At 40.6% G+C, this 26,778-nt stretch overlaps 2 protein-coding genes across 6 annotated transcripts in view; one reads left to right on the top strand and one right to left on the bottom strand.

Annotated features, from left to right (window-relative positions):
- Positions 1-26,778, top strand: part of ninj1 (ninjurin 1) — a 77,106-nt gene that overhangs the window by 37,802 nt on the left and 12,526 nt on the right. The gene's annotated exons all lie outside the window — the stretch shown is intronic.
- On the bottom strand, positions 745-26,210 carry wnk2 (WNK lysine deficient protein kinase 2). 5 transcript variants are annotated; one of them, XM_046875489.1, is made up of 31 exons: positions 25,560-26,190; positions 20,170-20,342; positions 18,731-18,798; positions 18,578-18,655; positions 18,318-18,475; positions 17,811-17,899; positions 17,198-17,417; positions 16,822-17,086; positions 15,788-16,416; positions 13,960-14,037; positions 13,723-13,761; positions 13,147-13,314; positions 12,616-13,044; positions 11,063-11,159; positions 10,799-10,956; positions 10,536-10,576; positions 9,775-9,934; positions 9,574-9,690; positions 9,313-9,483; positions 9,155-9,206; positions 8,636-8,827; positions 7,061-7,716; positions 6,814-6,862; positions 6,611-6,678; positions 5,980-6,527; positions 5,638-5,867; positions 4,306-4,518; positions 4,072-4,170; positions 3,685-3,729; positions 3,315-3,565; positions 745-2,543 (listed from the first exon to the last, which is right to left on the bottom strand). In XM_046875489.1, exons 1-31 carry the CDS (start codon positions 26,181-26,183, stop codon positions 2,229-2,231), a joined length of 6,480 nt encoding a protein of 2,159 aa, XP_046731445.1. In that variant the 5' UTR covers positions 26,184-26,190; the 3' UTR covers positions 745-2,228. The 5 variants fall into 5 exon arrangements, with proteins under 5 accessions (XP_046731445.1, XP_046731441.1, XP_046731442.1 ...); XM_046875485.1 differs by having other exon boundaries at positions 18,578-18,798; positions 25,560-26,210; XM_046875486.1 differs by having other exon boundaries at positions 4,096-4,170; positions 18,578-18,798.

Here is a 26,778-nt window from a genome sequence, read left to right as displayed (position 1 = left end):
AGAAAGCATTTTGGTGGTCCAGTCTACAGTCTTCTGAAGAGATACTATATAGAGGTCGACTGATTTATCGGTTTTGTTGATTAATTAGCACCGATACTTGATTGCTGGAACTACCAGCTATTGGTAAAAATGTATACCGATCATTTTTCTGGGTTGCGTTATACAGTATGAGAGCGGAATCTGTAGGATCATAATTCAGTGATGCCACATGTTCATTTGAAGTTTCTTTCCTTTATTATTCATTTTGGATATTTATTTGGTGTTACTTTTTCTTTTAGTTTAAATGCATCTTATATTTCTCAATATTTACTAATATAATTCATAGATTCATATTTGTTTCAATTCGGACATTTTTGTGATTCAGGGCTGTTTATTTTTTATATTTGCAATAATGTGTTATTTTCTTAATTATTTAGTATCCATTTTAACAAATTATCGGTTGCTTGTCTTTTTGTGCATGCTAGTCCACTTTTTAAACTTAAAATATATATATTTAGCTTTATCTAAACTCTAGATATGCTTACCATTTCTGTTGATTGCTAAGGTAAGGAAGGAACCCAAAAGGATGATCCTTAGTATGGATCGATTCATGATGACACACAGAACTGGTCAAGGCATACACACACATTTGACTTGTTCTTACAAACAGAACCACAATCAATAGCATTGAATTCTTACTATATCCCTGAAAACGCTATGCTTTGCTACTCCTGACTTATAAAAGAATTAGACAAAGAAACAAAATTCAGGTAAACATGAGATTTTAATATCTAATCTTGCAAACAGTGTCCAGACTAGGACTTAGTCTGCAAACACAGGAAGAACAGGACATGGTGAGCACAGTGGGATTTTAGTGCAAGCATATACAAGCAAAGAACCTCATGGCAGTAATGCACTATTTTTATTATTATTATTATCATCATCATCATCATTATCATTATTCTGGGCATTTTTGCATAGCTAAGATACATAAGCAGAAAATATGGAAAAGCTGGTTAAAGTATTAGCCTTATAACTATACACTGTACAAGTGTACACGTATTTAGTTCTATAAAGAATGTTTTTTTTGTACAGTTCGATTATGGAACAACACATTTATACATTTCGGTAAACTGTTTTCGAGTCATTCTGTGGAGTAAGGCATTTTCTTACACAAAGCAGATGTGTCTATACATTATTCTGATTGGATAGACAAAAGGGGGGATGAGGAGACTGCATTTTGAATACACTAAAATTGTTTCGCATTTAGAAAGTGGCCATCTACACACACACACACACACACACACACACACACACACACACACACAGTCTATGCTATAGCACAGTGTAATATTACAAATAGTGTACATGAACTCTCTGCTGTATCCCCGGGTATACACACCTCATTTTAAACACACCTTGTACACTTCCTGTACTTTCAACATTCTGGTTCTGCACACTTCACCACCAACCTTGGCCATTTTACAAATCCCGCACTGTGTCTTTGTGTTTAAATATTGCCTGGGTGTTCGTCAGTTTGTCCTAGATGGCCAATTCAGCACAAAGTCCTGCAAATTAAATGATGGGAAGATGATTTGCAGCTTTTTATTTACAACATGATTTCCTGTACTCATCTTCAGGGACCTTCTCCCTACATAAAAAAGCAGGTTGTTGATTTTCTTCATGGATTGGTATTGCCGCTCACCCAGTGGGTCCAAACTTGCTGTTCAAGGCACTCATGTAAACTCCACCTTGAATCATCAGTCAGTATGAAAATGTCTCCTTTGCTCCTCCAGGCCAATGACAAGTTCTATTTAAACAAATATATCTACTTGTCCAGATTCCTTGGTATAAAGCACTAATTACTGCAGGAAGGTCTCAATGGGTCACAGTGATAAATAAATAAATAAATAAATAAGCTGTATTAATACTTTAAAGAGGGCCTCAAGCTACATTTGGATATGCTCATATACAGTGTTGTACAGGCATTTCAAACAAAGTGTACAACAGTAACTCTGTTAATAGATCATCATGGGTGTGATTGTATGCACATGATGTAACTTTTCGAACTTTGATGTAAAAATACACTGTACATAAATCATGGAAATGTACATATTCAACTACCGGGAAAAATGTTAATATAATATCAACTGCATGAATATTTAAAATATTCAGGATTGACTGTGCATGCTTTTAAAATATAAGGTTGTTCAAGGTACCAATAATACTGAAGAGAAATGAAGCTGATGCTACAACAAGGGAAACATGGGTGTAGGAGTCCTGTTTTGTGATAAGAGGGTGTCTGGTGGTGATGACTGTCTGGTCCAGGAAGAGGCTACTGTGGAGAACATGAACCCTCCCTGTTCAAGAGCAAAGCTCAGTGCAGGCCAGTGAGTAATGTACACTGGACTACTTTGAAATTCTTCAAAATGGTTGTCATGCACTGACCCATCCTCGAGAGTAAGCAAGGGTTCAGTCATCTCAGAGTAGGCGTGGGAATTAATCCTGGGCCAGGAGAAGGAAAGTAGTGAAGCAGAAGCGACTGCTGCTGAGCCTGGAAGCACCTAGAGAAAAAGCAGGGTGGAAAATTGAGGCAAGTTTCTATGACAGGCATCATTTTATGAACCCATAACTAATTTAAACAAGAGGAAACACTGCAGTTCCTGAGGTCTACTATCAGCAGTATCATAATTTGAATTCTTGGGTTGGTCTCTAGAGATTAGGAATACTTAGGTGGAGCTTGTCATACTGAAGCTGGCAAATTCTTGCCTTTCATGCGCTGAGCTAGCAAAAAACATGCTTCATAGCAGTCACATGGCATGAACAGCAAAGCCAAACATTCTACATTTAAAAAAAAAAAGGAAAAGCGAAAGCCTTAAAGAACAACTTGCGCCATAGTCACTGTGTTGCTCTGCTTTCACATGAAATGACCCGTCACCCTGTTTGCTCAACTTCTGTTCTGTTTATCACTGACCCTGCAGTATGGAGGAAACAGAAAACCAGGAACTCCTTCAGGAACTGTGTTGTTCCTCAGAAAAAGATAATGAAATCTCAATGGAAACACCACTTGTGGACTGACAAACATACAAATAATCTTCACATGTAGAAGTGTGCCTGGACAAGAAATTTTATAACAGATATCATGAATGTAAATGTTATCAAGGTGTTTACTATTGAGAGATGTTTTGGAGACATAGTTAACAATTGGCATAGAAATGTTTTTAATGCTATGGACAGACACGAAGAGTTCCACAGTTTAATTTACAGTGTGTTCACAATGTAGCAGTTTCTGGATGTGAACTCTTTAAATGCTGATTTAGCACATCCATCCTTACCCCTTCAGCACTCCTGGTTCTAGCTCTGGTGGCTTGCTGTGATCTCAGGCTGAAGGAGTGAGCGATTGAACAAGGTAGTTTGGGGCCCCACGTGTCCACCAACCTCTGCAGATCCTCAGAGCAAAGGTCATTGTTGTTGTTGCTGTTGTTGCTTTGTGCTTGCGCTACCCCCACTGCTGGGTGACGTGGTGAGGGGGTTGAATCTGGGGGAATCTGGGGATAATTGGATGCCCCTGGAGGACCTGCTGTCCCTGGCAGAATTACAGAAGTCAAATGTTGTTACCAGTAATCCCTAAAACTAAACAGCTTTAACTTGAAATTCAGTCAAAAAGTGTGCACACTTTTGCAAAAAAAAAAAAAGGATAGTTACTGTTTCCACGTTCTTTCCCCAGGCAGAGCCGTTTCAGCGTTGACCCTACAGGAGAAACATCACTGTCAGGGTTCAGGTTTTATAATTCAGCTTATGATTCATTTTATATTAAATAGATGAAAAAATGAATGAATGATGATTCAGAAGTCATACAAGCATTATAACAGCTAATTGGTTCAAGATTTTTATGTACACTACAATGCATGTGCTTAATTAGTATTCATTTAGAAAACCAATTTATAAAAGAGTAAAATAGCATTCAACTGAAAAAAGTGAGGAGGAATGGAATAAACACACTCTACTGCATCATGGAAAAAAAGTAATTTCAGAACAAAGGAAAGTAAAACACAAGTGGTGAGTGATTTTTTGGATGAGAGAGATACAAACAGATGGAGAGAGAAACAGGCCCACTCAGGAATCTAGCACGTGGTTTACTGCTGGATTTATAGGTGACCCTCTCAGCTGCTGGGGGATGAGGAGACCAGCCTGGATATAAGAAGGGAGACAGAAAAGGAAAAAGACGAGTGAGATACAATGACAGTGACTGTAGGTCGAGTAACTAAACCATGACACACTAAAACATCACCAGTGTATACAGTATATGGTCATTAAGATGCTAACCCTGTGCTGGATGGCTGTACACTTCAGCTCCCTTCCCCTGTAGTCCAGAACAGATGTTATCAGATGACATTGACGTTTTGAGGGAGCAGGGCTGCTGGGTTTGGACCGGTTCTGATACAGAGCTGGGTAAAGTGTCAGTCCCAGAGCAAGAGCGACTTGCACACCCTTCTGAGGCTTTGGCTGGAGAACCGTTCATGCTCACAGCAGACTCAGCTGATGGAGGACCAAAATAATCATTAATCACCAGAGTTCAATATTGTCACTTCCAGTACTGCACCGTTATGTGTTAGACATGAGTGAATAAAAGTTATGGAAATTTTTGGGAAGCTCAGAGATAATTAGTAGGTACATTCAACAGGTAGATCTCATTTCTGTTTTGATTTTGATGATTTGTTTACATTTCAGTGTAGTTCTTTGCAAGTAAGTAACCCTCATTAGGCTTCACCACCTCTTTGATTACCCACCACATACAAGGTTTTATCAAAACATTTCAAGACTAGTTTTGTAACGGCAACAGATGGCAGCACAAGGCTGCATGCACAGTCACAGGGAGCACTGAGCTTCATAAGTCAGTTTGACAAAATACATCAGGAGGTACACAAGGAAAACCTTCATCGAACCCATTCCCTGAAAATGTCTAAACCATATGGCAAATTGTACATGATGATCTTTAGAGAGCAATCAGTAACATTGCTGGCATTGTTGGTGTGTCATGTGGAAGAGTCCAAGCAATCCTCAGGTTTTTAATTTTATATTTAGTTTAGTTTAGTTGTTGTAGTTTAGGTGGAGGCTTTAAATAAGCCCTTCGGGTTTTTTGCCTCTCCCTGCACAATATTTGGATTGTATTCTTGTATATTGTATATTGTTTATATTTGTGCAAAATAAACTAATATTAAAAAAAATAAAAACTAATAACGTGCGCCATGTTGCTGCCAAGTTCGTCCCCAAGCTCCTGACCCAGCAGCAGGAGAAACATTGCGTCGAAGTCTGCCAAGAACTCCGTGGTAGGGCTGTCCTTCATGTGGAGGATCCCACGAGTATTACCCAGAAATGAAGCAACAGTCTTCACAGTGGAAGAGCCTATCATCTAAAAAACTACTGAAAAAGACGAGGCAGGTCCACAGGCGTATATAGTCTTTTTGAACATTCGTTGCATTCTACTGCCAGATTTTAGGTGTCTAAATACCTTTGGTGAAGAGAGAGCTAGAACAGAGCTAGTCTTGAAAATTTTTGATACTACCTTGTAAACCCTAAAAATGTTTAGACTGTTGACCTGATTTTGAATTATATTGGATAGAAATTTATTCTAGTACAATGGAAAGAGCGCCTTACCAGGTTTGCTGCTGTCGCTAGTTTTGGTGACGCTTCTTATCTGCTGGACCAGAGGGCTAAGCAGTTTGCTTGCCCTAAGTTTGTGCTTGCTGGCTTTACGTCTTCGTCCAGCAGGTGGCAATGTTGATGCAAGGCTAATGCCAGAAGGAGGGGCTTTACCAAGCCGACGATAGAGCAGCTCAATTTCATCATGCTGGTGAGCCTGCAGCTCTGAAATTTCCTTCATATGTCTAAAAAAACAAAAAGAGTTTACATGGAACAACACAAAATGTGAATAAACATGCTCTAGTTTATTCACAGTTCTACATTACACACATTTTTTAGCTCAAACATGATACTCACTTCTCCCTCAGTCTCTGCAGTTCATTTTTAATGTCCATGTCCTCTATCTCGGAGTCATTATCGCTGCTCAGGTACGAGCCATATGTGCCACCATGTCTGCTGGGGGAATCAGAGCTCTGCACGCTGCTGCTGCGGCCCGAACGCCTCAGGAAGGCCACCGCCCTTTTCATGAGGTCGCTTCCTCGCCTTTCTGAGCGAGATGGTGTAGGAGGCACCATTTTGGCTGGGCTGCTTTCTGCACCAGAGTCAGAAGACATGAAGCGAGCGTGGACATCCGCTGAGATGGACGTGCGAGCTTGTGGCAGGCAGCTACGCTCATTGAGGGAGGACAGCGGGTCCAGGCAGAAATCAGGCGGAGCTGAATTCCTGCTGCTGTGTTTTCTGCGTGTGGTTTCGTTGTCCTCCATGTTAAAGATCGCAGCACTTCTGTCGGTGTAAATGCTGTGCTCCCCATAACCAGGACCAGGGTGTGCTGGAGAAGCTGTGCTGCTCCAACTTCGCTGCTTCCTCTGGGTCCCAGAAAGGAAGTCAGGAGCACCGGATGTCATCTGAGTGACAGTTTGTGAGATTAAAGACTATAGTAGTGTGTATGAGAATGCAAGGACAATAGACAATTGCTTAAAAACAGTACCTTATAGCGACTCCTGGAGCTCGAGCAGGACGTGGAGTGGGGCATTATTGGTTTCTTTGACACTGTAACTAAGGAGAAATTTACATGGTGTAATGTTTAGTTTAATTTACACCATCATTCACCTTTGTCTACATTAAATCATTCAGAAGAATGGATAGACCAAGGAAAACTTTTACAAAATAAGTTAAAATGCTTTGTAATACCAGCAACGGCAGAGTCGCTTAGGCTGTCAACTCGCTCTGGAATCTGCGGCTGAGACCAAAGTAACATTTAAAAATGAATACTAGAAAGAGAAAAAGATTAAGAAACCTTTCCTGTTGTACTTATCCCTTTTTACTAAAGGGTACATTTATTTAAGGAAGTTGTAATGTATATTTGAAATACCTGTTTTACTAGAACTGGAACTAATTCTGGTACTAGTCATATGATAATGTTTATATATAAACTCACCAGTTGCTCCCCAGCTCTTATGCGTCCATCTCCAATCGTTTTAGTTGTGCTGCTACCCAACCCCACTGTCGCACTCTCTGGTCCAGGTGGAGACTGCACATACTCTGTTCCTGAGCCTGGAGTCTCTGCTACACACCCTGATGGGTACATGGGCACATATTCCTGATACAGTAGATTTCTCAACTTCTCATCTAGTGTCTTGATGGTGCTGTCCACAAACCCCACCCGGGCCCGACTTTCCCCATCGGATTCGTTGGGGGCATGATGGTGCTGAGAGGTGGCAGGGCTCTGGGGCAGAGAAGGGGGCTTGGCACCACCGACAGATGCAAACGGCTGCTGCAGTACAATGCCGTGAGTGTCCTGCATGAGGGGAGGTGTCACTGGTGAGGAGCGCTGGGTGCCCACACCTGTATCCAGTGCTAAGGGCATGACTAGAGGGCAGCAGGGTACATCCTCAGCTCTTGATGTAGCACAGACCAGATCCGCCACCTGTTGGGCAGCATGGGTTGGTGTAATTGGGCCATTTACAGACTGCACTGGCAGAGTGGTAGAGAGTGTAACCAAAGATAAAGGGTCTACGGTGGTCAGAGATTGTGGGCTGAATCCATGAGCATCACTACCACCAGATGGTGGAGCCGTGGCATAACCTGTCGAATCTTAACAAGAATAGAATAAGAGAATGAGCAAAATTAGAAAAGAATTAACACTATAGTAGTATAATAATTAATTTGTGGTGGTGGTGGTGTGATTTCCACCATTTAATTTTTTTTTTATTATAATAACATTTTGATTTAATAAAGATTTTTCTGAAAATAAGTAACTGTATATTTTAATATTATTAAGTATCAACATGCAGTTCCATTTTGTTTAATTCTGGACAACATATTAGAAGGAAAACACTAATAGAAAGTAGAGGTAAAGCAATTCATCAGGTTTGCCTATTTATTAGCACCGATAGTTGATTGCTGGAACTATTGGCACAAATCCATACCGATTTTTCTGGGTTGCGTCTGTTGCCGCAGCAGCTGAGAAGGTCTGATGTCATTATACAGTATAAGAGTGGCCTCTAGAGGCGAATCATTGATGCCAGGTGCTATTTTTGGGTGTGCTTTATGATGCCAAGAGGAGCCGACTCCCCGGACATCATGCATACCAACTCTGCTTTCTCTATTATAATTTAAGGCTTCTTAACTTTGAATATTAAATTAGAACTAAAACTAGAAATGGACCATGTTATACTTGAATCACTTGCAGTTCTTTAACAGGACTAGTTTCCCAATTCATAAGTTAAAATTTTGTTGTTATTTAAAGTATTCATTTTGGATGTTTCATTTGCTGGTTTATTTTATTTACATATTTATTCTATTTAGAAATTTTTATGATTCATTAATCAAAAATTAATCAACACCTGGCCAATCAATCAATAAAGAAAAATTTTAAAACACGAATAAAAAAGACAAGAAAAATGATTTGTTAAAGGCATGTTTCAGAAAAGAAACATATGTTTTCTTGGATTTGAAAGGCATCATTAGAAAACATCAGCAGTTATTTGTAAAATTGATGAAAACTTACTACCTGTAGAAGCAGGTGCAGTGCAGTGTTCCACTGGCTGTGCTGTGCTGCTGTCAGCAGTCTGAGTCTGTGCAGTGCCATCACTCAGTCCACTTGTATGGGTTGTGGCTGTAGCTCCCTCTGAGGACACGTCCTGACTGACACTGGGCTCATCCACAGGGCAGATAATGAACCATCTCTTACCAGTCAGAAGCACTACAAAGGAAAATCAGACCCGTTTATCAAAAGGACTGGCATGCATTTCTAATAGCAAGTAGATTTTGCTCCATATGCAAAACCAATAAAACAAAAATTACTATTTGTACATATTTTACATATTTACTAACACTCATTTAAGGCAACAACATGATGTATGATCCTTATTATCCAAACCAGCAGTACCTTATCTCAGTCTTTAATTGTGACAAAATGCCTTTTCTATTATTACAACAAACATGTTTTGCACATCTTTGGAATTTTGAATGAATTTTGAAGTTTGAATGATATGGCAATAAAAATCCCCATTTAGAGGACAAGCTTTACCATTCTGTTGATAAACAGGCTGAGACGCACTGCCCTTGTGTCCTCTAAGACTCTGGGAAACCACAGCAACAGAATCTAATTAACAGATTTTTAAATTCCATATTCTTTTTTGGGGTTTAAATAACTTGACGTTTTTCACCCATCAGATTTGCCCTCACCTCATCCCCCACTCCTCCAGAAGAGCTGCTTTCAAGTGGGGTATCCCTCAGTACACTGGGTCTTTCCCCTTCTACTTCCTCACTTAGCATGTCCTCGGCCTTGTCTACAATGTCTTTTAGCAGATCAATGAATATCTCCTTCTCTGAGGGCAGAATGAAGCCATTTTCCACCTAGAAGATAACACATTGATTTACTTCACATGGAACATTTTAAGTGATATCCATTTGCTGGATGCACAAAATGGAAAGACGTCTCCTGACCATGTAAGTTGCTATTTCCTCTGGTGCATCCCCGTCCAGATCGAATTTGAACGTCACCATTTTGTGGTTATGGGTTTCCAGCTGACATTCCACCATTTTATCACCAGTATCACAAACCTGATGGGAGGAAAGACAAGCAGAAGATAAGAAAGCAGGAGGAATTTGTACACTCTCAAAGGTTGAAAAACACAATGCATTCACATTGAGTATGCTGAGTTTGGGTTTGCTGGTCTTCTCCTGCCGTGAACGGGTGCGAGCAGACTTGCGATGTTTTCGGGGTTTCCCTTCACTTTTCCCACCACTGATGGTGCCATCGTAACTGTCACTCATCTCCTTACCAGAAGCTGCATCTGAATTCAAACTGAGAACACCCACATGAGCCAAAAATCAATTTCACCAGGACACCGAAAAACCTAAATACGAGGTGGTATCAAAAAGTTTTAATAACACGCCAATAGATAGCAGGACAAGGCTGCATGCACGGTCACAGGGGGCACTGACCTTTATAAGTCAGTGTAACAAAAGATTATCTGGTGTACATTGCTGGCTGTGCAACTGGTGCTATTCTGATTCACATTTGTTACCGAGTCTGCTATTCTCACCAGGTGCGTCACCTAGTTTCTTGCCAGAAACAACACACTCTCATGTCCGCACCCACCCTACACCACAGATTTGGCTTCCACAGAAGATGAAGATCCGGCTCAAAGGTCGCCGTTTTGACAACATTGTAGAGATCCAGCGTGAATCACAGAAGGTGCTTGTCACGCTTCGAAAAGAAGTCTGGATGCATTCCAGTAGTGGCAGGAACACTGAGAGCACTGTATTGCTGTGCACACGGACTATTTTGAAGGGGAGAGTGTGGAAACGTAGATAAAGTGTTTTCATGTAAACAGAGGTAGTCTCTAAACGTTTTGATACCACCTCCTACAGCAAAAAAAAAAAAATAGTTTAGAGTTGGCTACCTGTCACATGTGTAGATGGGGAGTGGCATGGGTACTGGCTCCTGCAAAAGGAACGTGACAATTTCACTTACATCTCATTGGCTACTCAGCCATATAATTGGAATGTAAAAGTTCTGTCATTTGTGTAACAGTGGAATAAACAAGGTGGCAGTGAAATGTTCCTGAAGGTTAAAAATATCTGATCTGTACACCGTTCAGTTATGCAATTTGCTGTCAGAGTGCTGACATTACATGTCTGTCAAGGTTGCAGTAATGGATTTTACCTCATGGCTTGGGTCAGATGCAGGAGGACTGAATACAGATGCCGTCTCCTGGATCTGCTGAGTATTGCTTGGTTCAGTGCAACTTTGACCTGCTGCAGCTGTTGTCTGCATTCCAGCAGGTTGCAGAGGTACCACAGGAACATTCTTCATGGTGCTCACTGAATGTGATAGTTAAAAAGTTAAATATCTATTATGTCTAAAAAAAAAAAAAATTACCTGATTCATATAAGCATGTCTGTATAGATTTTAAATTGCAACACAAACCACAAGTATCTGCAGTAAATTGTTGTTCAGATTCCTCTCTGTGTGGAAGAGACGTGATCTGAGTTGGGTCTGCATGCGCATGTACTAGGGTTTCATCCTGGGTAGGGGAAAAAGCCTTACTGTAAATGTTATTTTCTCTAATGGTTCTCTTAGTTATTCAGCTCGGATCTGAGCAGTGTTCATATATACTGTCCCTAGTCAATCTTTCATTCATACAACAATGTTTTAAATAAACCAACTAGTAGGGATGGGTACCGAGAACCGGTATTTTTTTGGGCCAATACCAGACTACCGATAAGCTTCAGGACAAATGGTATTGTTATTGATACTTGCAGTGTTTTTTTTTTCTATACTTTGGTGTTAATGGCAGAATAGAAGCTGCTGCTGGCCATTTTTAGTCCCAGAATGATGTCATCACATGGCCAATGTTTGCTCGAGGTATGTGTGATATCCGTGTGTGTGTGTGTGTGTGTGTGTGTGTGTGTGTGTGTGCACATGCAATCAGTCATGGAGGTAATGTTGAAACGTGTAAAAGTGTGGGCACACATTGCAACACTAAGTGACACCAGTGACAAATGAAATTTATGCAGTAGTATAATAGTGAATAAAGGAGACAACACTAGTAATATAAAGAAAAATGTAAAAACAAAACACACCATTTACCTCAAGCACTACTCTTTATTTACTATGTCTTTGTCATCTCCCAGCTCTATCTGCAACCCTTCTGCCTCTATCTAAAGGCTCTCCTGCCTCAGCCTCAAGCGAAGGTAACATCCGTTATAAAATAATTCTTTAGTTAGTACTAGTAGTCTTTGGAGACCACATCAATTTTGAAATGTAAATCTAAATGTGAATACCCCCACAGGAAACGCTAGGCTAGAAAGGGTTTCCCTATCAGTGAAGAATGAGACAGAGACATGGTCTCAGACACCCACGAGCTGTCCATTCACCATAGAGATGCGTGAGAATATGACCCCTGAAAAAATAGCAGTGTAAAAGATTTATTGCCCTTCACTACGGTTAGAGTAGATTAGGAAACAGTTAAGTTAGCCCAACTGCTAGGGATGCTAGAATTCTTGATTACATTCTGTTGTGCTCCTATGCACATGCTGTTCAAATATGTTGTGCTGTGGTATTTTGAGGAAATCTCTCAATCTCTCTCTATCGCTCAATCTCTCTTTTTGAAAAACCTTTTTGTATATATAAAAAAATGCTTAGAGACATTTCTACACATTTGTTCAGCAGTAATAAAATACATTTTAAAAATTTAAAAATATCTTTTTAAATCATGTCTTTTTGCACCAGAGTAGTATCAATAACAGCATAGATAAGTACCAGTATCAGTATCAATAAAATGTAAACGATACCCATCCCCTACCCACTAGACAGATGTAGAGCTCTGCTAAAATAGACTGAGGGCATTAGCTCTTGATTTATTGGGGAAAAGGTAATTGTAAAATATCTATCCTTGTACTTGATTGTTGTATACAAATAATCCTACACTGATTAAAAAAATCGATATCCTTTTAGACACACAATAAAGTCATATGTACCTGTGCATGTGGTGCAGAGATACAGGGCTCTTGTGGAAGAAAGGAGGGCGGTGGTTGCATCAATGTATGAGAGAGGGGCAGAGATGACTGCATGGGTTGGGTCTGAAGGGGAGAACCCTCCGGTGGAAGAACAGAAGGGTGTACCTGCTGTTGTGGTGGTATGAGGGATGGAGAAATGGTAATGCCTAGAACTGATCCCAGAGGAGCTGATGCTGGGGTTTGTGGTGTACCTGCTCCAGGTATAGAGGACATGTTTTGCGCAGCTACGAGTGGTAGCGGGACATGGACTGGACTGGGGGAGTAGTAGGATGGAGGTACTGGAGGAGCACTACTGGGGTAGGGGGTACTGTATGTCATAGGGGAAAATGTTACTGCTTCACTTCTGGCAGGAGTGCTCACTGTTGACATAATGGAGTATGGTGAAGAAAACTGAGGAAGCAAAAATAATGCAACTTACAGAAACTGCTAAATAATTTTTTTCAATAAAAATGTAAGAAAGATTCACTTAGTCATTACGAGTCAGTTTCATACCTGAGTGGAAATCTGCAGAGGCTGCAGTATGGGTGTGCCATGAACTGGGTGCTGTGCTTGAGAAGGCTGGGTAGTGCTGAGCATTGCAGAAGCTGGTTGATGCAGATGTTGAGGATGTGTCTGTCCATCAGAAGTTGACTCCATTACTGGCTGTAGATTAGCTAATGTCTAGAAAAGAACAAGTCAGTTCTTTGAAAGTGACTTTGAAGTGTTTAGCTTGTGACTTTTACAATAAGCACAAACAAAAAAAGCCATTTGTTTTAAAGGAACTCTTCTTCCAAAAGTGCAAACATGGATAGCAAATAAAGTAGTATTTTACTTCCATTTCATCAATTATCGATGTTAGCATTTTGGAATCAAGTACTCCTTTATGTGCAAGTATCTATCTCCAGCAATGTCAAGGACACGTTAGGTGATATCAACATAAGTCCCATCAGAATACATCAGAAAGTATTTTAGGTACTGAAGACACAGAGCCATAATTTCCATTTAAGGAGCTGAGCCAAAAGCCAATGACTGAAAGCTTAGGGACAAGAGGATAAGGATGTGTCTGCAGATCTGAACAGGTAGATCTACCTGGGACAGGAAAGCTGCAGGATGGAGATAGAGGTGAAACTAAGAGAAATAAAAACACAAAAAAAAAAAGAACAAGCTAAATTAAAACACTAAGCCACTACAACATGAAAACAAAGGTATAGTTACTTGTTATGGAAAACACCACAGACATTACACATACATTTATTATGAATGTACATGGCTATTGTAAAGCAGAAGCAGATGCGTCTTAAATGAGCCATTATAATCTCATCTCACCTCCTGTCCTTGTGGTAGAGTTGCTGCTGGGGTTGCAGGAGCTGATATAGTACGAGGCTGAACCAATTTACCAGTTGGCTAGAAACCATACAAATAAAGAAGTAGGAAAGCCTTACACTTTGAAGTTAAAAAATCTATTGTTCAACATTCAGGAAATACATTTGTATACATTTGAAGAAATATATTGTTTAGCATTTAGAAATGATTTAGGTGTTGCTAAAAGAGGAAGTGTTTTTTATTTGGAGGTAATATAATTATTTTATTAGGAATTATCAGATAAAGCTAGAGAAAAGACAGCAATATGACAAAAGGGTTAAACTAGAGCACTCTGAGCAGTGAGATGGGACTCAAGGGACATAGTTGGAAAGAATGATGGCAAGGGTAATTTGCAGCATTGCACCAGTTGCTGTTAATTTGCTTGAATGGTTTATGCAGTATGCTTGACAATTTAGCCATTTTTTAACATCCTTCCAGAAAGATATGTCTACATCTTCATGATAAAATGATAAAAATCCAGAAAGAAATATGCTGAGACATCATGCAATTTAGAGCTGTAAAAAATAATGTGTTGTGAAAGGCAATTTACCCTGTTTCATCCAGTTAATAAGAACAGTTAGGGTGGGAAAACTTTGTAGGAGTGAAATTGTAAAGCCACTGCAATTCTGGAACATTTAAAAGATGCGTTTGTGAGTGAAGCCAAGCAAAGGAACACTAACATGTAGGTATTATAGCATCAACCCTGCACATGAGACATGCCTTCTGGGAGTCAAGGTCTCCTTCTGACATACTATAAACTATTTTCCAACTTTGCACACAAGAACAGATAATGATGCATAAGATGTCTTGTGTTGTGAAGTGGGTGATGATCTTGGGCTTTAAACGTCATTAACTGGTGGACTATGTATGACTTTTCCATGGCTACTACCCGGCTGCCTTGCAGTTCTGTCCATCACTATGGGGGAGCTGGTGTGATGACTGATTATGCGATGTAGACAGTGATTAAGGTGAGAAAAATCTCTGATGCAGGACTGTGTAGCCAAGGGTAACAGGGGTAGCCCTAAAGAGGATGGGCTAAGAGATGTGGAAAGATCAGACTTTGGAATCTGTGACTTTACTGGGATCTGACCAGAACAAGAAGAGTGAATATGCTCAGGACAAGGAGGTCTGATGTGCACTGAGGATTGTATGGCCTGGTCAACAGAAGGAGGTTTTTGGGAGGACAAATAGATGTCGGAAGAAGATGAAGTAATATAACTTGGGGAGGCTGTGGTCTGCTGTATGGGTGTGATTGGAGAAGATTGCACGGAATGGACCAGACACAGTTGGGGTAAACCAGAAATAAGGGATTGTTTTTTGTGAATTGATGAGTTACAGAAAAAGGGGCAACATTCAAGAGATCCTTTGTTCCCCCCTGCAGTAAGTAACAGGGCAAGACCACCCTGGCACAAATGTGGACAACAACATGGAGCAATGGAGCGCATGTGTGAACAGTTATGTGTATGAATGCAGGGGTTAGATTTGAGCAAGTCATTCTGACCGTTGCATTCATGAGCAAACAGTTCAGCCTCAGTTGAAGAAACCGTTCAGAAATCAGCGTATTCTTGTGTAATATACATTCTTTAAATGCACAAGCAGAAACTGAGTCTGTTTAACTGGTTCTCTCAGACATGGTTTTGGGCAGCTGCAGATTGGGTGTGGCACTGGCTTTGAATGATGGCACCAATGGCAACAATGGTTAGAAAAAAGACAAAAAAATTGTTCATTGGTATGTGGAATCTTTGTGTTTATAACAGTGTCAATAAAGGAACCTGAGTGTAAATATACTTACTGGAGGAGACTGCTGGTAAAGACTCTGTTTGAGCTGTACAGAGGGTGGCAGAAAGGCTCCTTGATGTATCGAAGTAGTGGATTGCTGATAAGTTCCATGATAAACCTGTGCTACAGTTTGTCGTTGGACCTCCTGTTGGCACTGTGCTACTGATGAAGGCTGCTGATGGGCTACATGATGCTGCACAGTGGGGTTTTGCTGTGTTCCTTGTGGCTGGACCCCCTGGAGTAACTGGGCAGCAGGCTGTTGTTGCTGCGCTCCATGGTGGAGATGTAATGTCGGTTGCTGCTGGTCCTCTGGATGTAACTGGGTGATGGGCTGTTGCTGGGCCACTTGGTGCAGCTGGACAGTGGGATCCTGTGGATCCACCAGTTGTTGTACGATCTCTTGCTTGTACTGGGCCACAGGTACTTGCTGTGCTCCTGAATGCAGCTGAGCAGCTATCTGGTTTTGAGCCTCCAGGTAAAGCTGAGAGGTTAGTTGCTGTTGGGTCACATGATGAAACTGAGTAAGGAGCTGCCCTGGTGGACTAAGGACTTTCCGAGATGCAGTGCTGGACTCATGGTAAATTATGCTTTGCTGGTTATGCAAAACATCTGAGATTGCTGTAGGGCCGGCAATGCTGTCTGCTGTAGAATTGAAAAGAAAACAAAATAATGTAAATTAAAAATAAAGAAATAAATCCCATAATGATCATTGTAAAACATGTATTTAAGCAAATGTCTTCAATTATTCTCACTAAAGATAAAAAAATCTGTAGCAGAAAATTTTTTGATCTGTTTCTTTTCTTATAGGTTAATATGTCAATGTAATATGTAAAATGTAATATGCTAATACTCATATAAAATAATGTAACAACACAGGAAAAAATGTGTTTAGGTATGATGGCATGCATGCTGGTTTGTTGTCTTAAAGTTAAAAAGGTACCACATCATGAACAGCTTGTGACAATCATGAATTGCCTGATTGTCAAGCCATTATTGCACAGATATCTGGATACAGATAAACTCCTTATATTTATAGCTGTTGCTCACATGTAGTCGAACTGGTGGGGCCACTAGAGAGGTTGACCGACTCACTGTCATGATCCCCAGGCTCGGTTTGAGCACTGGGCATGGCACTCTGTGCCAACCTAAGAGAGAGATCCTGAGGCACATGGTCCTCAGTGACTTTTTGTTCAGTCTCGCTTTTGGCCCTGGAGATGGTCCGCTCCCTACGCCATTTTATGAGAGCTACGCGATCCCGGATTGACTTGCCAACAATCTTTAAGTCACTCTCCAGGAATAAACCAGAGTCACCCTAAAGACGGGGGGAAACAATATTTGACAGCATTTAAAAAAAATTGATTACAAAGAAAAATTACTAATTTGTATGCGTATAATGTTTAACTCTAACCATATAAATATTTACCATTTCTTGAGCAACAGCCTCAGGCACCTCTTTGTTGAGGTCAAAGGTGAACTCAATTGCACCACTGTCCTTGTATTTCCCTTTTAACTTCTTCTGATCCTCCACCCAAAGTCTGAGCGCGATCGATGTTTTCTTGCCATCATCTTCCTCAGCGAGTTCTACCCTGACGCCAGTGTCCTCTGCAAAGAAGGCATGATTCAGCAGATCCCTAATGGAGTATCTGGGGAAAGAGCAGAGTGTTTGCTATTGGACCTTTGAACAATTTCTTGGATTTAGAAATGCAATATACCTATAAGGTTTTATAGCAGCAGAAATAAATGGCCAGCTGATATTGTTACCTGCATTAGCACTAACTTCACTAACAGCTGAAACCAAATTCCTGGTGTGTGTCAACACATTTGGCCAATAAACCTGATTCTGATTAGTTTATCATTACACTTTAACACACAGTCAAATGCTATACTTATTGCAAATTACACCAACACATCTGCACATTTAGACACAATTATAGCTTGGAATGAACTGTGGAAGAAAGTCATCTATATGTAATGTTAGTGCTCAGATCGTGTTTTTCCCACTGAGCCATGGTTAACCTGTACAGGTGTACTCTCACCTCTCCTCCCAGTGATAGCGGATACACTCCCCTATGATCTCCTTAATTTCTGGAACTGGGACTTTACTGTAGCTGGCTGGCTTGACACCCTGTGCAGGAAGCATACAGCATTACAACATGCAATTTAAACTTACTGTCATGCGTTCAGCATCTAATTGTTTTCATTCCTTCCATATGTACACATTTTCTATGCTTTGGCTCACTACTTGAAAATAATGATAATACAAAGGCATTTAATTAACATATTTGTGCTGATATCTAGAAACATGGAGCTTTTGTCTAAAACATATGATGTTTTTTGCTTTTAGTGGATTGAAAAGTACTGTAAACGCTGGGTCTCTGTCACTTCAAATGCTTCATCGAACAAAATGTGTATTGACATTTTAAATCAATGTTCTAAAAGTACAAAGTTCTAAAAATACTGCAAAATAGCACAATCGAGTGCAAGCACCGTGTTGGGGAGGACATATGTTAACCATATGTTGCTCTATAGTTAAAGTGACTCACACTGGTGACTTTGCGGTAGATCTGAGCAGCATTCTGGCACTCGGAGTATGGATACTCAGATGTAGCCATCTCCAGCATGCACATGCCAAACGCATACACATCTACGGCCTCATCATAGTGCTCTTCATACATCTCTGGAGCCATGAACTCAGGCGTGCCTGGAAGACATCATGAATAAGTTTCACATTTTATTGTTCTGCATCATTAGGTGTATACTTTTATCCAATAAATAACGCGATACAGCTCTAAAATATCATTACCAATGACACTGGTGGCAAAGGAAGCCCTCTTGAGCGTAGCCAAGCCCAGGTCCCCGATTTTTACTGAACCTGTGGGGCCTGTAATGAAGATGTTGTCGCACTTTAGGTCTCTGTGGATGATGGGAGGCGTGCGTGTGTGCAGAAAGTGCAGACCTTTGAGGATTTGCCTGCACCAACTCCGCAGCACCTTTGGTTTCATCACCTTGAAGCGCTTCAAGTACCTGCGGCAGACAGTGTCATTAAAGTGTGCAGATAATTTGCTAATCATGCTTCCATCACTGTAGAACCACACCTACTGGCCACTGTAACCCTAGCATTTTAAAGCTATTATCAAAAGTGAAAAAGCAAAAAAAGTGAAAGATCTAATTACAACCAAGGCACAGATGCATCACTAGTATCTGATTACAAACGGTATTGATTAGGTTTTACGGTAGGTCTGTTTCACCATGACTTGTAGCTCTGCAACAAATTGATTAAACATGACAATCGCTATATATTCTTTGATTTCTTCAAAATTTAACATCCTTAAAAAATTGAAGCAACATCAGGAAAGTAAACTTGAATTGTTGTTTTCAGATGAAACAGAGAAATATATTATAAACAAGATTCATTACATTTAAATTGCTCTATGACCTATATTTATCCTACACTGGACAACGGCAAAATGAGCATGATTTGCATTAAACATTAACTCCATGTGTGAAAAGTGTGGAGTTGAGGTGGCTAATCATACACACGTTTTTGTTATGCCCTAAGCTTGTTAATTTCTGGCAAATAATATTTAATTTTCTTTCTAAAATTTTGTATTTATCTATTAATCCATCTCCTATTCTTGCAATATTTAAACAAACAAAAAACAACAACAACAAAAATATGTTTATTTTTCAACTTTAATAGCTAGCTGTCTTATATTGTGTAAGTGGAGGGACAAATCTTGGGATTCTTATGCATCATCTTGCACCAGAGAAGATTCAGTACTCTGAGGATGGTTGGCCTCATAAAAATCCATACCACACTTTCAAATCTGAGTTAGAAGAATAATTCTAATGAAACCAAAACCACTATAGTCCTATTTTATTGACATGTATTTACATTATTCACGACATGTCAGACACTGCATCATGAAAAGAATAATTTCACGATTTACACCCAACAGACTATCCTTAACCCCAACCTTAACCCTAACCTTAACCTTAACCCTAACCCTAAACCCTAACCTTAAACCCTATCCTTAACCCTTACGCTAAACCCTAACCCTAACCCCTAACCTAACCCTAAAACTAACCCAACAGGCTCTCACTGCTTAAACAGAACAATCAAAAATACATTATTTACTCAAATATGAACCGAAAGCTTCAGAGGCGTATCTTTACCTCTGATTGATGCAGAATACTTTGCTGTAATTCAATCTCTGTGTCTCGTTTTTCCTGATTAATGATTAATTAGGTCACTTAATGTTCTCCTGAAGGGAATACATTCTGCACCCCGATAAATAAAACAGACCGCAGTCAAATTCTTAGCAAAATAACTGCAATGAAATGATTTGGAATGCTGTGCATTTTTACATACATTTCCAGCTCTCTGAGACTCACGTTTTTAATGTGCCCGATGTCATTAGTTCAGTAACCAAGACGATGCACTTCTTTCCTTTGACGGGAGACTCCCAGAAGTCATAGAAGCGAACAATGTTGGGGTGCTGGAGACCTTTCAGCATTTCTGCTTCCTCCTTGAATCTCTGACGGTCCACTTTAGACAGCTTACGGTCCTGATTCATGGATCAAAAGATAGAAAGACTGTTGTAGCAAAATGTTGCATAAACCACACCGCTATCCTAAGGAGGAATTGCTATATTTAACAAATAACAGTAAACAACAACTTTAAGCTAATTACAGTATTTACAGCCACTTTAAACAGAATTACAGTGGGGGGACAGCAATGCTAAAGAGTCATATCGTTTTTTTTCTTATTACAACTCGATGGCAAGCCTGATTTCATACACAATCTCCCTTTCTGTGAAATAAATGTGGAATTTATATGCATGAATTCCACTAGCTTCTCTTTCTCAGACTACATCTTTAAGGTATTATTCTCAGTAGTATGTGCTTTTAAACATGGCCACCGTCTCTACTCCCCATTTTCAGCTCAGTGTTTAAATGATCTTGATTCAGCATCCCGGCTTCATGTGGATCTTTTCTAAAACTAAAACTGGCCCAAGAGCATGGCGTCTCAGTGTGTTTTAATAATAAGCCACTGAGTGGCAAGCAGGAAGCAGGGAGTTCATTATAGATCAATATTGAAGTGCTTGTCCTTTACTGCTGCAGGAAGAGCTGATGCTGCGTTCAACATCTCTATCTGCATGCTCACTGGACACGTGTTAATGTTAGAAAATACACAACTATCTCACTATCGATTTTATTATATTTATTTCTGTCGTTCATCCAAAAAGAGTAAAAACAGCAGGATGCGAAACTGATTTGGGACTCGATGAACAGAAATGCAGTAGATCTTATAGTCAGGAGTCTTACAGAATGTTGATCAGTATGGGGTAGTATACTGTACTCTCATTTGTTAGAGAGTTGCTACTGCACGTTTTTATGTCGAATCTTTCCAGCCGTTAGTTAAACGTGTATAAATGTAGCAGGGGAATATGTCAAAATATTTATTGTAGTTTCCAATTTGTTGAAATGTGATTCTTTTATTTTAAAACTCAAAAGTCCCCTTGTGTGTATATAATCTATCTGCTAAATATCCTGAAACATGGAGCATCTTCTCACCTTTAATATTGCTGTTTATCGCATGCTAGGCTATTGAGCCCTTTCTGTCATTTTCTATTATTAACATTGTGAAAAACACAGAGTTCTCAAAGGACAGTCAAATTCCCTCCTCTCTACTCCTCCGGATGACCTCACAAAGAGGAAAAAAGTGGGCGTAATTTCAGGATTTAATTCCCGGTGATTAAATCCAAACAATGATTGCAAATGACACGTTGCAGGACCACATAAAGAATATCTAATCACTGTGGGTGCCTGTTTACTGCAACCAAACCCAAAGTGCAATCTGAATAAATCCAAAAAACTCCAGTTAGATGAACAGAAATATCAGTATTAACCGCTGACTGAAAGAGAAACTGATCTTGATTTCCAGTGGACAGTAAAATTGCAGCGACGCTGTTCAGCTCGACCTGCTTTCAAAATAAAGATCAGTAGTTACCTCACCTGGACAAAACACTACAAACACAACACATTTTTCTTTCTGCTTTTGCATACACAACATAATGTTCTCCCGTTTTAGGGTTCTGAAGGTGATAAATTATCCTGTGGCCTGTGAGCAAAGCGAGGCGTTTAGTGTACGCCAACGTGATGCAAATCTAAACATGATTTACAATTAAACCAAGAACGAACTGCTTCCTCTTGTCATTGTGGATAATCTCAAGAAAAGCATAAATGAAATTCAGTATCATCGCTCTGTTTTAACATCTAATTCCTCCTAGAGATATCATGGATTCATAGCTAAGAGGTGCTGCTGTAATCATAAACACTGTCCTGATATATCGTCTGCTCTTTCTGAACACCCAGTCAGCACATGGAATAAACCTACACCCAGATATCTGTAGAGCTGCTCTGACATCGTCTGCTTTATCCGCAGTGTTCCAACTTCATTACATTCTGACTGAAGCCTTAAAGCTGTATTAAAGTGTGTGTGATAATGCATGTGAACTCTCTCTCTCTCACACACACCCACACACCCACCCACACACACACACACACACACACACACACACACACACACACACACACACACACACTCCTGATCCTGGAGCTTGTGTCAGCATATTTGCTGTTTCTGCAGTGAGCTTTATCCAGCGTGTATGCAGGTCTTGGGCTTTCTGCTTGGTCTGCATGTGTTATGAAATCTTCTGAACCAAACAGACAGTTAAAGCAGACACACACACACACACACACACACACACAAACACTGAGCTGTCAATTCAGATCTAATCACCAGAGACTCCAGACAAGTGGAATAAAGGACATGTCTGTGAATCATTTTTAAATGTACTAAACACACACCCACACACACACACACACACACACACACACACACACACACACACACACACACACAAACACTGAGCTGTCAATTCAGATCTAATCACCAGAGACTCCAGACAAGTGGAATAAAGGACATGTCTGTGAATCATTTTTAAATGTACTAAACACACACCCACACACACACACACACACACACACACACACAGACACACACATGCACACACTTTTTATTAGAGGTTGGCCAATTAGTCGGTTTTGGCACGTTTCCATGATTCAGTTCTTTTTAAATAATATTTCAGTACTATTTTAGTGGGGTTTTTATTTTAAATCCAAAAGCTAAACTTTACCAAAACAGGAGCAGAACACTATGTGCTCTATATAGATATGTTTGAACAATATTGTGCTTCACATTCAGTGTTTATTTTGTTGTTTATTGGTGCAGATCTCCAGATGATGCACATGGTATTTCTGCAGCACTACAAGCTCTGAGCTCTGAGCTCTGTTTTTGTATCACAACTCAAACAAAATGCTGCAACCACGTTTGGTTTACGTCCTGCAGTCAATTTGAGTGTCGAAGTTGAAGTTCACGCAGAAACGTCCCGAGACCACCTTGCTGAAATGCATTTGTAGATCTGCAAGCAAACGATTCATCATGCACCTGGACACAGCTGGATATAATCTGAAATCAGCAGTTTGCCATTTTGATTCTAGGGAATGAAATAATCTGCGCCCAGATTACTCTCTTTCTGCATATTCCACATATTCCACACATAGACACAGTGTGTTGAGTGTAATTTAATCTCCTCTGTAGCAAATGCTCTGCTCTGGAGATTTTCATTTGCTAAGTCATCCTGCTGTCTAAGAGAAGAGGGTGTGGTCAAGCTCCATCTGCTAACAGAAAGGAGGCGTGTTCAACCCGCAGGTAACACATGATGACTCTCACCTGTGCCTCGTCACTGCAAGTTTACTTATGTGTTTCTTTGTGCTTTTTAGGGGCTGCTGTGAGCCGGAGAGAGACAGTAGCATTACTGCTGAGGGTTTATAGCTGTCAGGTGCCTCTGGCTTTCATTTCCAGTTGTTTCTGAAAGTACGTTGAAAACCTACAAAGATATAATGCAAACCCAGATCTTTGCTGAAATTCCACCTTTTACCCGAGTCATCCTCTAATCTAGTACAGACTGGTAACGAGATGACACACTGCTCGAACACCACACATGACAAAACAGTGTAGTGGGAGCTTGGCTGTGAAACACCGTGTGTGGAACGGATCACTGGATTTGAAAGTACTGAGAGATGAACACCAGCATGGTGGTGTTGCAGCACACTACCATTTACACACCCTGAATACCTCCTCCCTACTGCTTCTCTTTCTCATTGTCAGTGTGTGTGGGAGGGGAAGACCCAACCCTCCCTTTTCCTCCAGAGGAGACCGTATCTGTGGAAACACTCAGTATTCCTCTCAGGAGGCTAATATGCAGATCAATACCCTTGAACTCACAGCAAGCAAACACACAAACACTGTACTAAATAATATGTTGGATATGGCAATAAAAGGCAGTTGTTTTAGACTGAAGTGAACTGGCATCATGTTCAGAACAATAAAACCCTTGATAGATTGACCATTCATGGGATTGAGACAGGTGTCTCACATTTCAGCTGTACGGTGTGCAGACTGTGAATAGTTTAGCCGCTATGACTAAACATTTTGAGAGGATTCGAAATTTTACTGATTTCCAACGTGAACTGAGCACGAAACGTCTACACCGTTTATTTTTCACCTACGCCTGAAACACTTTTCGTTTTACAAAAACTCATGACCTAAACAGCTCTAGAGAGAAACACTTTATTAAATATGTAGCACAATAATATACTGAAATATTGTTTTGGTGCTGACGTTCTACTGAAGTTACTGCTACACTATCACTAACATGCATGTGAAGAAAACGCATGCAGCACCCTGAGCGAGAACGCATGCCTACACTGTTCACAAGGAAATAAAAGCTAACCGAGGTTCTGGGTTCCAGAATATAATAATTATTCATCATTAGCATGAAGTCTAATGGACATCTCTGGTGCTTTAAAAGAAAATGCATGAAATAACGTGATCAAAGGAACACCGTTAACGAGCTCAATTCGTTTTCTTATATTTAAACATACGCAGTGTTTGCAGAAAGTTCCAGGAAGTCCTGCGAGTAACATTAGCCAGCAGCGTGACATCAGTATGAATGGGCATTTTTACAATCTCTGGCTGGTTTTGAGTTATGATTGTGTCTCAGACATCTCAGTGCCATTGGACAGAACGTTCCTCCAGTGTACTTCATAGTCTGCAACTTCTAATGAATAATATTTGACCCTAATGTACCTGAGTGTATTATGGTTATGGTGAATACAGACCTGCATTTATTTAATAATTACACCAAAACCCTCGGCCAGAGTACGAGAAAATAAACACAAACAGTATAAACAAAGAATCAACTATATCGATCATGTGTATCCTGTATATTAATGATTATAATTATATTAGTTTTTTGCTTATTCATCTATTTATTCATTAATATGTATGGATTTTAACTTAATGTATAGCTATGGAGTATTTTTAATTGAAGAAAGACTATGACACTTTTTACAATTTTTTGTTGAATTTGTAATGAACAGTGGAGTAATTTTACATTAAGAACGTAAACATGGTGCTTTTGCTATATTTTTTTATATCTTCGTTTTATACTGCAATTGTTTAATTTATTATTATTATTTTAATTCACATTTATTTTGTTGTGAAGGATCACATCATATAAACCTTTTTTTTTTAATCTGAACTCGGCATGTGTCTGTTTTCCCTGTTATATTTCTTTTCTTCAAAAACATTATATTTTTTCTCTTTCTCTTGTTCTTTATTTTGTTTATAATGATCAGATTTCGGATTCTCTCACCTGCAGTTCGCACCAGGCCACTTCCACCCAGGTCTCTGTGTCCAGACCCTTGTACACGGTCTTGAATGAGCCTCTGCCGAGCTCCACGTCGAACTTGAGGAAGCGGCCGCTGGGTGAAGTGCTGACCGCCGTCATCCCGGCTTCCTCTTCTTCATCCTCCTCCTCCTCCGCGTGCCCGGGCTCGTCCTTCCCGGCGGCGGTGCTCGCGGTGGCGGCGGCGGTGGAGCTCGTGGTGGTAGTGGTGGTGGTGGCGGTGGCGGGGTCTTGCCTGTGCTCGGCTTCGCTTTTCTGTCCCGGTGCGTCGCTGCAGCTCGCGGACCGCACCGGACTCCCCGCGCTCGAGCTCTTTCGGTATCTGGTTCTGCGCGCGTTCCCGACGCGGACACCGGTGCTGATGCTGTCGCCGCATTCGGGCGTCTCCGTTCCGTGATCCTCTGATTCCGAGAACCACAGATTAGTGCGTATGAACCTGCGCCTGGCTGAGCTCCGACTTTCCGCCAGGGGCTGCTGGAGGCTCACACTCGGCTCACTCGACCCTCCACGCGCTGCGGCCGAGTCCGTGTCACCGCGGCTCTCTTTATTTTCAGAGTCCGGCATTAACGCAGGCGCACACGCGGCCTCCATCTCCAGTGTCGGGTTTGATAGTTTATATGTGTCGATCAGCTCCGTGATCTTGCGCCATCACAGCGCACCTGCAGGAACATCCACCGACGTTGACGCAATCCGGCATCCTCGACCTTGTGCACACACACAGAATCCTAAAACCCCGCGTGGAACAGTGTGTGTGTGTGTGTGTGTGTGTGTGTGTGTGTGTATAAACAAAAATATGTATATTCCTAAAGCAGCGCGCGCTCGGTAATTACGTTCATCTTTTACTTCGGTATTTTATGACGTTGCAGTACGCAGAGATTTACATGATGACGACATGAGATCATTTCTTACGTCATATTAATTTCTGAACATCTATACAGCACATCACTATACCACACATCAGCCAATTACTGTACCTGTGAATTCAGAGTCACATCATTCAGGATGAGGCTCGTGTTTACACACACACACGTGACACGCGCTTGCCCGTTAATCCGAACCAGAGCGCGCGCGCTTTCACGCTTCCCCGGTAAAGATCACCGGCGCACAGACATCACTGTTAAACAGCTGTTGAAGAGCAGAATTTGGCATTTCTTCAGCTTTTATTATTTATTTATTTTTATCCAGA

Source organism: Silurus meridionalis, chromosome 19 (genome assembly GCF_014805685.1).
Source record: "Silurus meridionalis isolate SWU-2019-XX chromosome 19, ASM1480568v1, whole genome shotgun sequence".
NCBI lineage: Eukaryota > Metazoa > Chordata > Actinopteri > Siluriformes > Siluridae > Silurus > Silurus meridionalis.
This window is presented reverse-complemented; position numbering and strand designations above follow the sequence as displayed.